We start from the raw sequence: 18,629 nt of genomic DNA, 5'->3' as shown, positions 1-18,629 counted from the left end.
TTCAGGAACTGCAACAACTATATGATCTGCCCCGTGAGGACTTTTATTGCTACCTGCAACTGCGGCATTTTATCACTGGACAGCTACTTACATGCCCCAGTTTCACTTTATCTCAGAAATTGTTGCCTCTGCTGTTGGGTCCGGATGGCAAGCGCACGCGTTGCACTCAATATTATGGTGCGTTGATATCCATTCTTTACCCGGCGTCCAACGCCCAGACTCTAAATAAATGGAACAGATATCTACCGGACAGACTTACCAATCAGGACCTTCTTCAGAGCCTACGGAATATTCCGAAGGTAGTGGAGAATGTGATTTTGAGGGACAAACTCTACCAGTTCTATTTCCAGGCCTACTACACACAGCAAGCTGCTTTTCACATGGGAAGGGTGTCCGCGAACCTTTGTGTGAAATGTCAGCACCCTACGCCACACTTCTACCATGCTTTCTGGGCTTGTGCCAAGGTCCAGGCTTTTTGGAAATATCTTCAGAAGTATATGCTTACCTTATGGGGTTTCCGCTTCCCTTTGGACCCAAGGATCTGGCTCTTTGGCTTACTCGCAGACACGGAGTACCATATGGACTGTTTCCAAATGGCCTTTTTTCATAAAGTACTATTGCTAGCCAAAGTAACTATATTGGCCCAATGGATGGAACTTGCCCCACAGTATATATCCATATGGGAAAACAAACTTTCGGGTTTACTCCACATGGAATATCGGACGGCGAAACAAAGACCATCAAAGTATCGGAAGTGGACTATACGTATCTGGAAGGACCATGTTCACCGTCTACCACAAGAAGTGTGCGAGCTTTTACCAACCTTGGAAGAAGTGGATTCTACAGAGCACACTGGGAGGACATGATCTTTTGACATTCTGTGCTGACTGGGTTTACCCTCATAATTGCCTAGGGAGTCCGGTCTGGGAAGCTCATGGTTCCTCGCCAGGGCTTGACGCATAATATGCAGTCTTTTGTTCTATGTGCATCTCCGTATCTCAAGTTCTTCACATATTTCAGTCCTGGGTGACTACAAGGGGAAGGGGAGGGGGGAAGGTGAATATGGGGAGGGAGGGGGGTTATGCTGTCCATTAATATAGGGTGGTTCATGGAAATAGGGTTGGGTTTTAGATTGATTTATAGAAAATACAAATATCGTTAACCAGGATCCACACAAACACAGAGACCGGAATAAGAAGGCCATGTATGTGTTGATATGAGGTTTTTGATGAAAGCGCTTATTATTGAATAGATAATGCTACTGTATGTATGTATTATTTGCATTCGGGCTATGTTATCTTTTATGTTCTGATTTTGACCGTTAAGAAGATAATGTTATATGGTTTTCATGGTTGACAATAAAGATATTTCCAACAAAAATATGTGCCACATCTGTTTTTGATAAATCAACATGCTGTTGGGTAGATTTATGCATACTTTATATAGTGTGCATAAAATGTTTGCCTGCACATGCGCATCCATAGCTGCATATATACATGTGCTTGAGCATGTTTTAAAGTTATTTTCCCTATGAGGTACAACAGAATAAATTAACAAATTATTTGAAAGATTTTAGCAACCATGAGAGTTAAGGATTGAAAAGACTACTAGTGAAATTCATTTTATTCAAAACGGAGTCTACCTCGTTGCAGTTACATTCATTAAAAGAATGAAGTAGCATGTGAGGTAAAACCAGCCAATCCAACTGACCTGATACATTAAATTTATGGAATAACTTTTTAAATCAAAGAGCCTGATTTTCAAAGGCATTCTCACATGTAAAGACATTTCACATATATAAGTGGGCTTCTGAAAATTGCTACATTATTTGCTATTGAATTGTCATTAGCTTTTACCAGTGTTAAATGAACTTAATGTGGGTAAATGGCTTTAGAAAATTGCATTATGTTAAATTTACATATGCAACTCCTCTGAAAATTCACCTGTGAGGTTTTCAAAATGCTTTTTTTTTTTTTTTTTTTAATTGTGCATTCTCAGGACACTAAAACCATTATGGGACCCTGAAGATTTCCGTACTGAACTTCAAATGCTTGTTTTTTTCAGGCATTAAATTATTACAATGCTCTTTACATCAGGCTTCCGTCAAACTCTGAGAGCCTTGCAGATGGTGCAGAGGGCTGTGGCTCAGATATTAAGTGGATTTAGGCTGCACAATCATATCACGCTAGTGCTGTTCTCACTCTATTGGCTTCCCATCCAGTGGAGAAATTAGATTCAGACTTGCCATGCTTATTCACAAGCTCCTGAATAAACTTTCAGCTCCATAGATTAATTCAATCCTGCACATTTACAATCCATCACAGTCCTGTCCAGCAAGGCCTGGTAGAAGTTACCCTCCCCCCACACACACTGGTTGTCCCATCTGGATGAAACACATGATCATGCCTTCCCCAATACAGGCCCATTATATTGGCATATGCTGCTCAGTTATATATGTACTATGACCACGACAAAGGTGCTCAAAAAAAGCTCTAAAAATGCTTCTTGTTTAAACAAATAATTGAACTAGATCATTAAAGTTGCAGCTAGTAATTTGTACTTAAGCCCTACTGCGGCATTTGTAGCAAGCATTATGTCATGCAGATGATATTGTTCTTTGTCAATTATCATTCCTGTTTTCTGATTTTTTTTTTTAACTATTAATGCTGTTTGCTTTATAGTACCCCGTCAAGAACGCTATCAGATGAGCATGGCCTACGATTTTGTAAAAATAGACTCTGGTAAGGTTGTGCGGCACAAATATTTCTGTTTCAGTTTGTTTGTTGGCTTGTTTAATGTTGTTATCAGTTTGGTTCATTTCCTGATACAAAATGAATATCAAATAAGATAAACCCCCCCCCCCCCCCCAATATAATGTCAAAAAATAAAGTGGACCTTCTCAAGGGCCTCCAATCCCCTCCTCCTCCACAAGATAGCTACGGGGCCCAGCCTTTTACAGCTGGGTCCTCCCCAGAAATGTCTGACCTTCTCCCACACCTGAAAGATAATTATTGGGCCTAGACCTACCTTGACGGGTTGAGCCAGGCCCAACTGAGGTCTCCCTGGGCGGATCTTGCCCCTCAAAAAACATTTGCACCCCCAGAAAAAAATATCTTTATCTTTATTAGTATATCTATACCACTCTCTGCAATGGCTCAGAGCAGTTTACATAAGAACATTCATAACAGTAAAACTAATAGGAATGCAATTGCAAAACAGTAAAAACAGAGTATCCTAAAATGACTATTAGAATAACACAGTAAAACTCAACAAAAACCTTAACCCACAAATTAATCTAAAACAATACTCCAAATAGATGTGTTTTAAACATTTTCTTTAAAGCTTTTGTACAATGGGTTAAACACAGCTCCTGAGGAAATGAAGTCCAAAGATCTGGTGCGGTAACAGAGAAAGCTTGCTCCTCACACATCTCGGCTAGCCAAGTATATTGCACTAAAGGAACATCAAGTAGCCCTCTCTCACCAGATTGCAAAGCCCAAAGAGAATGGTATATGCAGTGCACCAGAGGGCATTAGCCCAAGGAGAAGAATCCAATAGCAAAAGATTGTGAGTCAATAGAACTAGAGATGTGAATTGTGTGCCAGATCGTCTTAACGATCAGATTCGGCTGGGGGGGGGGGGAATCTGATCGTTAAGATATGTGAATTGGAATCGTTTGATTCCAATTCACATCTCTAATTTTTTTTTTTAGGGAGGCCCGCGCCGCTAAAAAAAACTAACCCACCCGACCCTTTAAATCGACCCCACCCTCCTGACCCCCCCAAAACCTTTTAAATTTACCTGGTGGTCCAGGGGGGCCTCGGGGAGAGGAGAGATCCAGGGGGGCCTCGGGGAGAGATTTCCCGTTCCCAGGCATCATCTGTTCTAAAAAAAAATGGCGTTGATGCCCCTTTGCCCTTACCATGTGACAGGGTATCCGTGCCATTGGCCGGCCCTTGTCACATGGTAGGAGCACTGGATAGCCGGCGCCATCTTTAAAGATGGTGCCGGCCATCTTTACTCATCAGCCCCTATTATACTATACTCTATAATAGGGGCTGATGGCCGGCGCCATCTTTAAAGATGGCACCGGCCATCCAGTGCTCCTATCATGTGACAGGGGCCGGCCAGAGCACTGGATGGCCGGCGCCATCTTTAAAGATGGTGCCGGCCATCAGCCCCTATTATAGAGTATAGTATAATAGGGGCTGATGAGTAAAGATGGCCGGCGCCATCTTTAAAGATGGTGCCGGCCATCCAGTGCTCTGGCCGGCCCCTGTCACATGATAGGAGCACTGGATGGCCGGCGCCATCTTTAAAGATGGCGCCGGCCATCTTTACTCATCAGCCCCTATTATACTATACTCTATAATAGGGGCTGATGGCCGGCACCATCTTTAAAGATGGCGCCGGCCATCCAGTCCTCCTATCATGTGACAGGGGCGGGCCAATGGCACGGATACCCTGTCACATGGTAAGGGCAAAGGGGCATCAGCGCCATTTTTTTTTTAGAACAGCTGATGCCAGGGAACGGGAAATCTCTCCCCGAGGCCCCCCTGGACCACCAGGTAATTTTAAAAGGTTTTGGGAGGGTGGGGTCGATTTAAAGGGTCGGGTGGGGTTTTTTTAGCGGCGTGGGCCTCCCTAAAAAAAAAAAGGGTCGGGAGGGTGGGGGAGGCTAAGGGGGTCGATTTAAAGGGTCGGGTGGGTTTTTTTTTTTTTTTTTTTTAGCTGCGCGGGTCTCCCTAAAAAAAAAGGGTCGGGAGGGTGGGGAAGGCTAAGGGGGGGGGCGATTTAAAGGGTCGGGGGGGGTTTTTTTTTTTTTTTGGGTTTTTTTTTTATCGGGCCATCGGCGCCATTTTAATTATCCGCAGCCAAATGGCGCCGATGGCCCGAGAGCGGGAGATCGCGCCGGGACCCCCCCCCCCCACTGGACCACCAGGTAATTTAACATTGGGGGGGGGTTCGGGAGGGTGGGGGAGGGTAAGGAATTGTTTTTAAAGGGTCGGGGTGGGTTTAGGGGTTGTTTTGGTGTGCCGGTTTTTCCGCCCTCCCCCAAATAATTCCCGTGCCCTATTTAGCGATACAATACAAATGCCCTTGACAATAAATCGGGGGCATTTGTATTGTATCGTGCACTCTAATGATTTAGGACGATTTTAAAATTATCTGACGATAATTTTAATCATTCAAAAACGATTCACATCCCTAAATAGAACCACTTTATAAAGAATTCTTTCAGGGACTGGAAGCCAATGCAGCTGTGTAAGCACTGAAGAGAGTTATTCCTGTTCCTGCACAGAATCCTAGATATCAATTGGGCACCAGTATTCTCTAGTAGCTGCAATGCCTTTATTACTGATCACATAAGACCAATGTATAGCTCAATGCAGTAGTCAATCGATGGAAATATGAATGCTTGAGTGGCATTCCCCTGCCCCTGTTCATCATTTTCCATAGGGTCTGCAAGATAGAAAGGAGCCCACTTGTTCCTGCTCTGTCTCATGAAGATTTAAAAATATCATTGTTTTGGCAAATGTCTCAAGTGTGGCTGGGACCATTATGTTGAATGGTCCTACAAACATCTACAATTGAATGCATATGAATAAATCTTACCAGAAAAATGCCATACAAGACTATCACAGTCTTTCTTAGAATGTGCATTAGTGGTGACAGGGGGCCCAAGATGGTGTCCTGAGTAGACGTGCTGTTGGAGCTCTAGCTTGCTGAACATTTTTTATTCCTGTTTTTTTTTTTTTCCTTTGGAACTATGGTCAAATGACGAGGGAAGTTGAAAGCATGTCCCTCTCCTCATGCTCAGTTCCCTTGCCTGAGACAGGTAGCTAAGCTATGCCCGAATTCCTGCAGGTTCCTTTGTAACTGTCAGTGGCGGTCCTGATTTTGCTATCAAGGGAGCAATTCAACAGCTGGGACAGGATGCTGAGGTGTCCCTGGGCCCTGACTCCAGATCTCTCCCTGATCCTCCTTCAGCCACACTGAAGTCTGCATTGTATATTATGTGTTATGTTGGAGTTGACCCAGATGGATTCACTTCTTGAGAGGGTAGCATATGCTGAGAGAGATCACGGCAGCAAAAGGACTTCATAGTAACTTGGTTTCACCGACAATGGTTTCCTTGGGAGTTTCTCCAGTCAATAAGAGTTCACTCACAGAAATTAATACACTCTGCTTCTCAGAGCCTCCCAAGTTTGTTGCCTCTATTAAGACCTAGCTCTAAACCTTCTTCCATTATTCTAGACAGCATTTAGTTACTTTTTTAATCAATGGAACAGTCAGCCTCTTTAACTGTTTCTATTAATACCATTCTTCCATGATTACAGTCACAAGAGGCTGTTGTTTCTGTACATCCTAAGGATATCCAGGATCTTAAAGAGATCTCAAAATGTTTCCCAGGTTCAAGCCTCTTTACTTCAGGATAAGATTACTACTTCTCAAAGGATTGAGAACTTGGCGAATTCTGTGAGAGCTGCAAATCTGCGTGTAGTCAATTTTCCTGTTGTTCCCATGATCTCTCCCTCGGAATTATTTAAATCATATAAGCAAGAGGTCTTGGTCATCTCTAATGAAATTTCTCTGTCTATTGTGTAAGCATGCTATCTCCCTTTGAGGGTTAATTCTACTACTACTGACCCAAATCATTTCAGTGCATCGGTACCAGTGGACTTGGATATTTCTGCCATCTTGGAATCAACTGTAATGGATGAAGATCACAGAGCTACTCTTTTGGTGTCTTTTGCTTTGATTACTGACTTAGTTCTTTTACTTTATTTTAATGCAGCCCAATAGCCTTTCATGGGATTTACAGTTGGGTATTTTCAGACTAGTGAGAAGGAAAACATTCTTGACTATGCATAATTAAGTAATTGATTTGGGAGCACATTTTCTATTACGAATTCCATGAAAATGCTTAATTTAACTTGCTTCAGAAAGATAGGTATTTTTTAGGCCTTCTCAGCTTTATGCTTTCTTAGATTCTAGGATATCTAGTGCTGTAGAACCTAATGCCGTCTCCTGAATGGGATTAGTGAGAGTTGGGGTTATATCTAAATTCTAAGGTGGTTTTCGTTGTCTATTATTTTCTTTATTATACTGCCTTGTTTTTGGCCCCCTACCCCCTTTTATATTGGTGCTGTTGTAGTCTGTATTGCCAATCTGTATTTGTTTCTATCTGTATAGTTTCTATTTACTATTTCCGTTGCATATATGGCTTACATTTCTTCATACGTTATGCTTGTATGTAATACTTTAAAATATAAAGAGTTAAAAAAAGAATGTTAATTAGCAGTTAATGGTAGAGGGAGATAATAAACTCTTCACTAAGTGAAATAATTGTTTAGGATGATTTTGAGCAACTGTCAAAATAGAGGAAAAAATAATTCTTCCTTGTAATTATAATAACTGGTTGTAAGTCATTTGATATTTTCTACAATTGGTATTCCTATGTGATTTTCTCCAGCATCTCTCTAACTATTAATTTTCCTTTTCATCTTTTGTAGTTCCTTAGTAAACCAAGGGTCCAATCTATCTAATTGAGGAAGTAGAGCAGAAAGTCTATGAAGTAATATGGTCAACACCATTTCTTAACTCATTATTTCAGTTCTCCACAAGGCTGTCAATAGAATCACCAGTCAATTTCAAAGAGAAATCACCCAGCACATTCTAAAAGTTTGATGGATTCACTTTACTTCTAGTATGAATTTTTCTAAGACTTTTCTTACCTTTATAGTGGGAATAAACCCCACTTAGTTTGAAGGTAACCATAAGATGATCCGAAAAGGAGACAGGTGTAACCTATAATCCTTTTGTTAGAAGATCCCTCCCAATTTAATTTTAGATTAATATCACATAATAGCACAGTATAGAATGTAACGAAGAATATGCTTCATTTTTAATATTCTGTTAATGATATCATTAAGATTCTATTTGATAAGTGTCAAATTCATGATAAACTATATTCTTTTTTTTTTTTTAACCACACATTCAGGAAAAATAAATCATGGATAAATCTTAACTGAGTATTGCATTATTCAGTGTAAATTCTTGGCCGGTACCTACTTAACTTCTTCTGAGTCAAGATTTTTTCCTATTGATGGTTTTTTGGAAAGGATTCAGTTTCTGGTTTCAACTGTGTCAGAAAGCATTTCTGTGTCTTTTATAGTGTAAAGCTCTTTTTGAACCCTATTCTTTCATGAGCTGTGCAGTCAAAGAGCTGTCAACACCCTAAAGAGTGTGGCTCACAAAATGGCAATCACCTTTCAGTCTAAATGTTCTTGGGCTCAAGGCAAATGTTGAAGGCTTCCCAAATTGCTGAATGTTTCCATCTGTATTCTTTGCAAAGTAATTTATTAAATAGCTCTGTGAGATGACCTTGGGAGTACCTAGATTGACTTCAATTATCTTTATTTCTCAGAGATCGGCTTAGCAGTAGCAAGTTATTCTGGACTCTTTGATAGATTGAGAGTGAAGGGATAAACTGAATGCTGAATGCAAAGTGTACAGTTGTATGATATAAATGCAGTGAAGGAGAGGAAACAAGAATGGTTGTGAGGCTAGTATACTCATTGTATGATACCCAGGCTAGAATGAGAGCACTATTGATCATTTTCAAGCAGCTATGCCGTGTGTTTTAGAATATCCTCAACAATGTTGAAAATAGATCAGACTATAGAACAACTATTGGCAGAAGAGGGCTTTTCAGTTTGTCTACAATATATGACTCAAATACACAAATGAATAAATATCATGATTCTGCCTGCTACACAGCCCTCCACCAGCAGAGGTCATCAGCAAGTCTCCCTCACAACTGTGCTAGCTGCCTTCTGACTGATCCTATGAGGCAGTGTCTCCAGACCTACTTAACACAGCATGTCCATTCTTTTGTTGCCGCTTCATTGCGTCACCTTGGCTCCTTGACCTGGCATTCCTTGCCATGCTTTCCTGCCTTGTGGCCATCTCAGCCTCCTGCCTTCACTTGTGATCCACCTTGGCCTCCTGCCTTGCAGCCATTTCAGCCTCCTGTGTACCTTATGGCCTACTTTGGCCTCCTGCCTTGCCTTGTGGCCTTCCTCTGTGGCCTTCCCACCTCACTCTGTGACCTTTTGAGCTGCCCTGTCATGCCTTGCAGCCTTTGGGCCCTCTAGGTTCGCCTAGCCAGCCCTGTTTGGGCCTTCTTGTATATTGTTGCTTGTTCTAGTCCTGTCCTTGTCTTGACTTGTCCAGTCCAGTCCTTGTTCCCAATCCAGGTTTTGCCCTCACTTCAAGCCCTTGTTTGTCTGTCTTCTCTCCCAGCATTGTGTCCTGTTCCAGGCCTGGTCTCCAACCTCAACCTTGCCCTTAGTTACATATCCAGCTCCTGCCTTCCCTCAAAACAAGAAGAATTTAAACTCCCAGCTTGTGCCATGTTCTAGCTAAGTCCTGCTGGCCACCAGAATCATAGGGCTCAACTTGTGGGGGAGATGGCTTGTATAGGCAGAAGACCAAGTCTGGCCTTACCCCAGAGTCTGACCCTACTCCTATTGAAGTAATCCCTGATCCCCACATCCCAGCCTGTCGTGACAAATTTTTAGAAGGAATCTAAATACAAAGTTACATGCATACTGGCATGACCGAGAAGAACAAGGCATTCTTCTCATATACAAGGTTTAAAAATGCAAGGTTGCTATGTGGTTAACTGTATAAACATCCTCAATAAAGTGAAGTAAAACAGGGGATAAAATTAGCTAAATTAGTAGCATGCTGTTTATGCGCATATCTCTTAAAAATTTAAGGTGTGCACATACACTGAATACACACCTAAGAAATGTCCCATCCCTCCAGGAACATTTCTTTTATGCAATTAATTTTGCACTGATTAAGGGGGTAATTCTCAAAAGCATTTACGTACATAATATGTGGTTTTATGCACAGAGCTGGGCTTTTTGAAAATGACCCTTCATATTCTTGGATGACAATCACGTTCTGTGCCAGCACTCATAATTTGGGTCTACATCATAGCAGTTTTATGTTCTTGTTCATATTCGTACATATTCTTGGTCAACATGACAGCAATTTATAGACTTCATATTCGCACATTTTAAAAGTCGACATTACAGCTAATGTAGATTCTAATTCTACTACCTATACACTTTACATCATTCATTACGTATTGCTCACTTCACTGCCATTGTCTCTTGTACTGATGTTATCAGTATATTGGTAATTTATGTTAAATCGTAGGATTTTCTAAAGAACCATGTTTGAAATTCTTTCTATCTGTTAACTGGCTTAGTGACTCTGGAAGGGAATTCTACAACTTGGGGCCTGCTATGGAAAACATTTGGTCCCTTATTTGCGTTTGATGTGTGTTTTGGATAGAAGCCACCGTTAGAAGTCCTTTGTTTTGTGATCTTAGGGTTCTCATTGGTGAGTAGTGTTGAAGTGTCACTCCTAAAAAGCATTAGTCATTATTGTTGATGATAGTGAAGATTAGGGTTAATACTTTATAATGAATTCTGGCTTGTACAGGAAGCCAGTACAGTGCCATCAGTGAGGGGGTGATATGGTCAAATTTCCTGGTCCCTTGTAATAGTCTAGCAGAGGCATTTTGGAATAGCTGTACTGGTTTTAGTAAGCTTGAAAGTAGGCCTAGTAATAGGGAGTTGCAGTAGTCTAAATTTGAAAATATTAGTGTTTGTAAGACAGTGTGGAAGTCTGTATTGTAGTAGAGGTTTCAGCCGATGTTGTATTCTCAGCTTGGTGTAGCCTTTTTTTTTATTAATTTGCTTATATGCTTTTTCATACTTAAGTTCTCACTGATCTGTATTCCTAGGTCCTATACTTAATCAGAGGGAGCAACATTACTGATTCCTAGGTCTAGTGTTGATGGTTTGATTATCATGGTCTCTCTCCTTAACCACACAATTTCAGTTTTCTTAAGGTTCAGTTAGTTTCAGTTGAGATAGTTTTTGTTGTATTTCCTTCGTGTATGTTGATAGAGACACAGTTTTTTCAAAAGTTTTGTAGAAAGGGATATAGAATTGAATGCTGTCTGTATATAGAAATAATTTAATTCCTAGGTTTTCTAGTAAAGCTCATATTGGTAACAAATAAATGTTGAATAGAGTGGCCAACAGAGCTGAACTTTGGGGGCACCTGTATCAATTGGGAAGGTGTCGGATAATTGTTTGTCCAGTTTGACTTGAAATATCTTGGTCTTTTAGGAAGGAGGTTAATCATTTGTTATCATTTCCATCTATTCCAATTTCCAATCTATTCCAATCATTTCCATCTATTCCAATTTCTTTCAGTTGGTGGCATAGCAGTCAACTCTGTCAAATGCTGCTGTAAGATCAATTAGTACTAGCATATATAATTCATTGTTGTCAAACCCCTGTAGTACAGGGTCAGCTAAGGAAATGAGTAGAGATTCAGTTGAGTGATTTTTTTCTGAATCCGAATTAGTTCAGGAATAGTATACTATTGTCTTCTAGGTGATTCTCTAATTGTGTTAACACTGCTTTTTCTAGGACTTTAGCAATGAAAAGCTTGCTGGATATTGGTCAGTAATTGTCCCAATCGTCTATTCTACCAGTTTTACTTTTTAGTATTGGTTTGATTACAGCTTGGTTTGCCTTATCTGAAACCAATCCTTCTGCTAATGAGTGGTTAATTATGAAAATGTGATAACCTCACTTGTTGTATAACTTTCCAGATCATGCATAAATATATTGAAAACTATCTAGCCAAGGACAGATCCCTGAGGCACTCTACTGTTTAACTTTTTTTCCACTGAGAAAATTGACATTTAATTCTGCTCTCTATTTGTCTTTTAACCAGTTTGCAATCCAGGACTTTTTAGTTTTCTTAGAAGTCTCTCATGAGGGACTTTGTAAAACACCTTCTGAAAATCAAAATACACTGCATCTACTGGTTCACCTTTATCCACATGTTTATTAACCCCTTCAAAAAAATGTAGCAGGTTGGGTAAATCCATGCTGGCTGTGTTCCATTAACCCTTGTCTTTCTATATGTTCTGTGATTTTCTTCTTTACAATAGTTTCCACTATTTTTTCCAGCACTGAAGTCAAGCTCACCAGTCTATAATTTCCTGGATCACCCCGGAGCCCTTTTTAAATATCAGAGTTACATTGGCTACCCTCAAGTCTTCAGGTACAAAAGACAATTTTAATGATAGGTTACAAATTGTTACTAATAGATATGAAATTTCATTTTTAGTTTTTTTCAGAACCATGGGATATATACCATCTGGTCCAGGTGATTTGCTTCTTCTTAGTTTGTCAATCTGGCCTACTACAGAAAAGGAACAAATGGTCCATACAGTTTGCTCAGCAAGTTTATGGTAGTATCTGTCGTGCCATGCAGGTTACCCCCATGTTTATCAGTTTCCCAAACCGTAAAAGTCAGGGCCCTCAGTTACTGTCTGAATCCAATTCCCTTTTACCCTTTACTATTGAAGCAGAGAGCAATGATGGAGTTGCATTAACAGTATGTAGACTTATTGGGTAAGGGTAGTAACCACTGCACCAGCAAGTTACCCTCATGTTTATTTATTTCCCCAGACCAAAAACATTGGAGCCTCTGGTCGCTGTCTGAATCCCATTCCACTTTTCCTTTTGCTGTTGAGGCATAGAGCACTGATGGAGTTGCTTTAACAGTATGTAGGCTTATTGGTTAAGGGTAGTAACAGCAAGTTACCCCCATGCACTCTTTTCTTCATTTCCATCCTCTAGTTTTAGGGATCCACAGTGTTTATCCCATGCCCCTTTAAATTCTTTCACTGTTTTCATCTTCACTACCTCCTCCTGAAGGGCATTCCAGGCATCCACCACCCTATTCATGAAGAAATATTTCCTGATGTTGGTTTTGAGTTGTCCTCCCTCATTTCATTTCATGACCCCTAGGTTCTACTGATTTCTTTCCAACAGAAAAGGTTTGGTGATTGTGCATTTTTAAAACCTTTCAGGTATCTGAAGGTCTGTATCATATCTCTCCTCCATCTCCTTACTGTCAGGGTATAATATTCAGATTCTTCAGCCTCTCCTCATAGGGCTTCTGATAGGACCATAGGACTCCACACCATTTCCTCTCTAGACCACTTCCATCCTATCTTTATCCTCCTTCAGATACATTCTCCAGAATTGAACACAGTACTCCAAATGAGGCCTCACCAAGGACCTGTACAAGGGCATTATCACCTCCTTTTTCTTACTGGTTATTCACCTCTCTATGCAGCCCAGCATTCTTCTGGCTTTAGCTATTGCCTTGTTACATTGTTTTACCATCTTCAGATCTCCAGACACTATTTAGTTCAGTTCATCTGAATCATCACCCTTGAAAATCATGTCTGGAATGGGTATCTCCCCAACATCCTCATTAGTAAACATAGAAGCAAAGAATTAATTTAGTCTTCTGGCGATGGCCTTATTTTCCCTAAGAGCCCCTTTAATCCCTCAATCATCTAACTGTCCAACCAACTCCCTCTAAGGTTTCCTGCTTCAGATATATTTTAAAAAGTTTTTATTATGAGTTTTTGCTCTATGGCCAACCTCATTTCAAATTCTCTCAGCCTGTCATATCAATGTTTTACATTTAACTTTACAACGCTTATGTTGTAAATGTTTTCCTATGCTTTTTTCCAATTTTCTTCAGATGGATACTTCTGATTTTGGAAGGACTTTTTTGGCTAAAATATCCTCTCTCACCTTGCCTTTTAATAATGCTGGGAATTGTTTGGCCTTCATTCCACCTTTCTTATTGCATGGAATACATATGGAGTGCGCTTGTAAGATGGTATTTTTAAACACTGATCATACCTGGGTAAGTGCCCCAAATAAATATTTAAAAGTTGGTACTTAGCCAGATAACTTACAAATGAGCCATCGTGCCCAGCAAGTTGTTAAGGGTAGTAACTTCTGCTCTGGGCAGGTTACCCCCATCGCTTCTGTTTATGGTAGTAATTGTTGCTCAGTGCACATTATCTTCTGTTAAGGGTAGTACTAGTCACCGCTTCTCCATGAAGGTTACCCCCATGCAGAAATATTGCACCTAAAGTTACCACAGGTTACCCCATTTCTTCTTTTTCATCCTCTAGTCACTAGGGATCCCAGGCCCTTTTGTATTCCATTACCACTACTACAAGCCCTGCATGAGGTTAAGGAAATGGCTTTGTTTATGGTGATGTCACATAATACACCAGGAGCATGTTAGGAATCAGCAAGGATATTTTAGAAATTATGGCCAAACTCAAAGGGTTTGCCATTTACTTTTAAGGATAAATTGAGTTCTCTTGTAGCATTAACCAGAATTTATAGAGAGTTACACCTATTAAAACTTCCTTTATCTATTCTTGCATTCTTCCCCCTCTCCCCCCCCCCCCCCCCCGCCATACAAAGCATCCCTTTAGAGACCAATTTTCATATAGATTAACAAAAGTAAACATGTGTGGGCTTCTGAAAATTGCCCAGCCTCTGAACAGTTTTAAAGTGGTTACTATTACACAGCATGTGTACTTTTACCAATATGAAAAGGGCCTTCCTGGAGATGGAGGGAGATTGGGAGAGGATACATACATATAAATATTAGTTTTTAAAATCTCTGTGTGCACTGTTCCAACCCACACTAATAGCAGATGTAAAGTCTTTGCACTCACAGACTATGCAAATATAAATTTCAAAGGGAAACTCCACAGGAAGTTTCTCTTTGAAAATGATCTTCCAGAACCCTGGGTATAAAGTACCCACAGGCCTGCTAATGTAAACTTCCCACCATCTATGGAAGGGACTACATGAATATCGCCGCCTGCGATTTAGAATCAGCATGTGGAACATGCTTATGCAATTAGGGGAGCGGCCGAGCAGAAAAGAAAAACATAAAACAAACACATCAAAATCATTACATAATACAATTAAAGGTGAACTTTCAAAAGTTGCGTGTGTAAAATTAGCACTTACACATGTAAAATAGTGGGTGCCCGCATAGATTGTAAGCCCTCTGGCAATAGGGAAATACCTACAGCACCTGAATTTAATTTGCTTTGAAGTGCCAAAAAGCAGAACATAATCTAAAAATAAGTAAGAAAATAGGATACATTTATTTATTTATTTATTCAATCAACTCAAATGTACCCTTGTAAGTAAGCATGTGTGAGCAAAAATGCAGGTGTAAAAAAAAAGGGGCAGTCCAGGGTTGTTCCCGGGCAGGGCCAACATTTATGCATTCAAGTTCCTACTTTACAACCTGTCAAAGTGATGCATGCAAGTCTGTTACTTGCGTATATTTATATCTTGTGGCCTGGTTTGGCCTCTGTTGGAAAAAGGATGCTGGGCTTGATGGACCCTTGGTCTGACCCAGCATGGCAATTTCTTATGTTCTTATGTGGCTAACTCCAAAATTCAAAGTTAGCCAGCTAAGTCTGGTCATGCCAAAGAGCTGCCCTAAAGTTATCTGGATAAAGCCGGCCGTCTAACTTTAAGATAGTTGTGTGGCTGCACTACTAAATATACCTCCAAAGTTAGCTGGATAAGTTTATCCAGCTTACCTTGCTAACTGGACAATGACTGAATTTCGACCTCCCAGTTAGTTACCCTTACCATTGTCTTTCTAAGAACATTTAACATTTGCATTCCTCAATACCTAACAAACAAAAGGACTGTAAAGAGTTGTTTGCATGTCACCATTTGTCTTTTGAATTCAGTTTTGCTAAGCAAGGAAGCAACAGTTTTAATTTATAAATGCTTCTAAAAAAAAGTCACTTATTACACTAATGCTGCAAGGAAACTGAAACTTTCCCCATTAAACTATGACACGCAATTTATTGCATGTAGGTGGAAAAACAGGGACACAGCTTTAGTACCATAATTAAAACGAACAAGATATTAGTGTCAGTATTACATACACGGCAGTGGCTAACAGCACATGCTAAATTCTAGGGGTGTGCATTCGGATTGACCGCATTAGTAAAACGCAACTCATATTTTTTTTTTACTTAAAAAATTGATTCGACATAAACGATCGGATTTCCCACATATCGAACATAGATATGTTCGATATGTGGGAAATCGCGATTGTTGAGCCAAAATAAAAATATAAACCCCCTCACCCTCCTTAATCCCCCCCCCGACTTACCACAACTCCCTGGTGATGGAGCGAGGAGTGAGGACGCCATTTCTGCAATCCTTGGCGAGAAGCATGTGACGTCGGCGGCACGTCGAGTGACGCCGGCGTCACGTGATTCCCGGCTCGTTCGCGCCGGACGGCTCGTTCGGCCCAAAAAGAACTTTTGGCCAGCTTGGGGGGGCCTCCTGACCCCCCCAAGCTGGCCAAAAGTTCTTTTTGGGCCGAACGAGCCGTCCGGCGCGAACTCGCCGGGAATCACGTGGCGCCGCGTCACTCAGACGCGACGTCACGTGATTCCCGGCAAGTTCGCGCCGGACGGCTCGTTCGGCCCAAAAAGAACTTTTGGCCAGCTTGAGGGGGTCAGGAGGCCCCCCCAAGCTGGCCAAAAGTTCTTTTTGGGCCGAACGAGCCGTCCGGCGCGAACTTGCCGGGAATCATGTGACGTCGGCGTCACGTGATTCCCGGCTCGTTCGCGCCGGATGGCTCGTTCGGCCCAAAAAGAACTTTTGGCCAGCTTGGGGGGGTCAGGAGGCCCCCCCAAGCTGGCCAAAAGTTCTTTTTGGGCCGAACGAGCCGTCCGGCGCGAACGAGCCGGGAATCACGTGACGCCGCGTCACTCGACGTGCCACCGACGTCACATGCTTCTCGCCAAGGATTGCAGAAATGACGTCCTCACTCCTCGCTCGATCACCAGGGAGTTGTGGTAAGTCTGGGGGGGGGGATTAAGGAGGGTGAGGGGGTTTAAATTTTTTTTTTGCACATATGTACATATACCCAACTCATTGGATTTTTTTTATGTCCATATTGGCCGCAAGTGGGACCCCCTTTCGGACATAAAAAATATGAACATAAAATTTTGCTCTGCACATCCCTACTAAATTCTGTAAGATAGATAAACTATATCTCAGTAAGGTGCACTTCTTTTATTTTGTGAAGTTGTGTGTAGGAAGCACGTGCATAAATGCTGTGCTGGGCTTATTTGCATACCAGCCCCAGTAGAAAACACAAGTAAAATCATGACTTCTGCACAAATTTTCATGGGTCCTCCAAATTAGAGTTAAATAATTAATAAATCCATACCATGTCATAAGTGAAAAGACAAACTCATCTTACCATCTCTCTTGTTTAGCTTCGCATAGCCTGGAGCATAGATACTGGACATAAGTGAAGAACTGCTAAAGGATGAATGTGGTAGTGCAGAGACCAACTGCTCATCACATTTCTCTGAAAAGACACAAATTAAGAAAGATTTGTAAAGCATGCAATGTATTAGTGTAGTACTTTAAAAGTTCAGAATAACTTTAAAGAATTTAAACAAAGCCAGAAAATTAAAAGACAGCTATTTTGTATTACAAAATATGATCATCTTCAAGACTCCAAGGACTGCACACAAAAAAAAATGCATTTTGAGCAGATATGAGAGTTTCTTGAGACTTGACCATATGAGAGTAAAAATGTTGAAAAAAATAGAGACTGGAAAAAAATGCTAACATGATGATTGAAGAAGTGTTCCTATTAGTAGGTCAACTACCAAAAGGTATTCAGACATCTTCCATGCTATGCTATAAAGGGATTTAATTTTAGTATTGTAAATCCATACCTATGATCAATGAACTCCTAACTAGGGATTCATGAATTTATTTAAAAGATGTTCTCAAACCAAAATGTACAGGTTTGTTGAATTGGATTATGAAATTAAACACAGTCAGATGTGCAGTCAACACCTGGCTCTGTCATGCTCTACCCCTCCCTAGTGCTAATCCCCACCCAAGAAAATGTTATGGCACTTGATATTCAAGAAAAATATCATCTATATAGTGGATTGCATTACTGCATCATATTATTTATTTCTTAGAATTATAGCATGTCTACCTTGAAAACACCACCTTAGGTGGGTACAACCAAATGCAGACATATATCACAAAAACGCTAATAATACACTAAAGGGTCTACATAATACAAGATTTTACCCATTTATGGATAAATTTAAAAAGGACGGCACGCATAAAAAATGGGAGATAGGTGCGTATCCGGGCCATGCGTGCACCATGAGTATTTTGAAAAGATCATGGCCACACACGTATCTTCTGTTATGCGCAGAAGAGCCAGCTTTAAAAAAAAAAGAGGCGGGCTGGGGAGAATCAGGTGCAGGTCGTGGGCTGGCCAGGACAGCGCCTCCCGATGAAGCAGCGCCTCCCGATGAAGCATGAGCCGGCAGTTGGCTGGCCCGTGCAAGTTGCTGCTGCTCGGAAGAGCAGTTAAGTAAGGGTAGATAGGGGGTTAAGGAAGTTCCCCCCCCTCACCAGTTCACTCATTTATTGGATGCATGTAACAAACTTCCTCCCTTGCACACGAGTATCAGCACCCGTCATGCGCATGCAGTTATAAAATCGGACGTGTAGGTGCGCACGGGTAGTAGATTTTATAACATGTGCACATGTTATAAAATTGAGTCTCCATGTGCGCGTGCTGGGAGAATAATGATTAGTACAGGA

General features: G+C 41.0%; 1 protein-coding gene across 1 annotated transcript in view; it reads right to left on the bottom strand.

The window, feature by feature from the left end:
• Positions 1-17,422, bottom strand: part of CNTNAP2 (contactin associated protein like 2) — a 2,918,762-nt gene extending 2,901,340 nt beyond the window's left edge. Inside the window, exon 1 of the mRNA XM_029589581.1 lies at positions 17,248-17,422. Within this exon, the coding sequence (XP_029445441.1) occupies positions 17,248-17,395 (148 nt within the window). The 5' untranslated portion in view covers positions 17,396-17,422. The remainder of the gene's footprint in view (positions 1-17,247) is intronic.
• Between the last annotated feature and the right edge of the window lie 1,207 nt (positions 17,423-18,629).

This window comes from Rhinatrema bivittatum, chromosome 2 (genome assembly GCF_901001135.1).
Source record: "Rhinatrema bivittatum chromosome 2, aRhiBiv1.1, whole genome shotgun sequence".
Classification (NCBI taxonomy): Eukaryota; Metazoa; Chordata; class Amphibia; order Gymnophiona; family Rhinatrematidae; genus Rhinatrema; species Rhinatrema bivittatum.
This window is presented reverse-complemented; position numbering and strand designations above follow the sequence as displayed.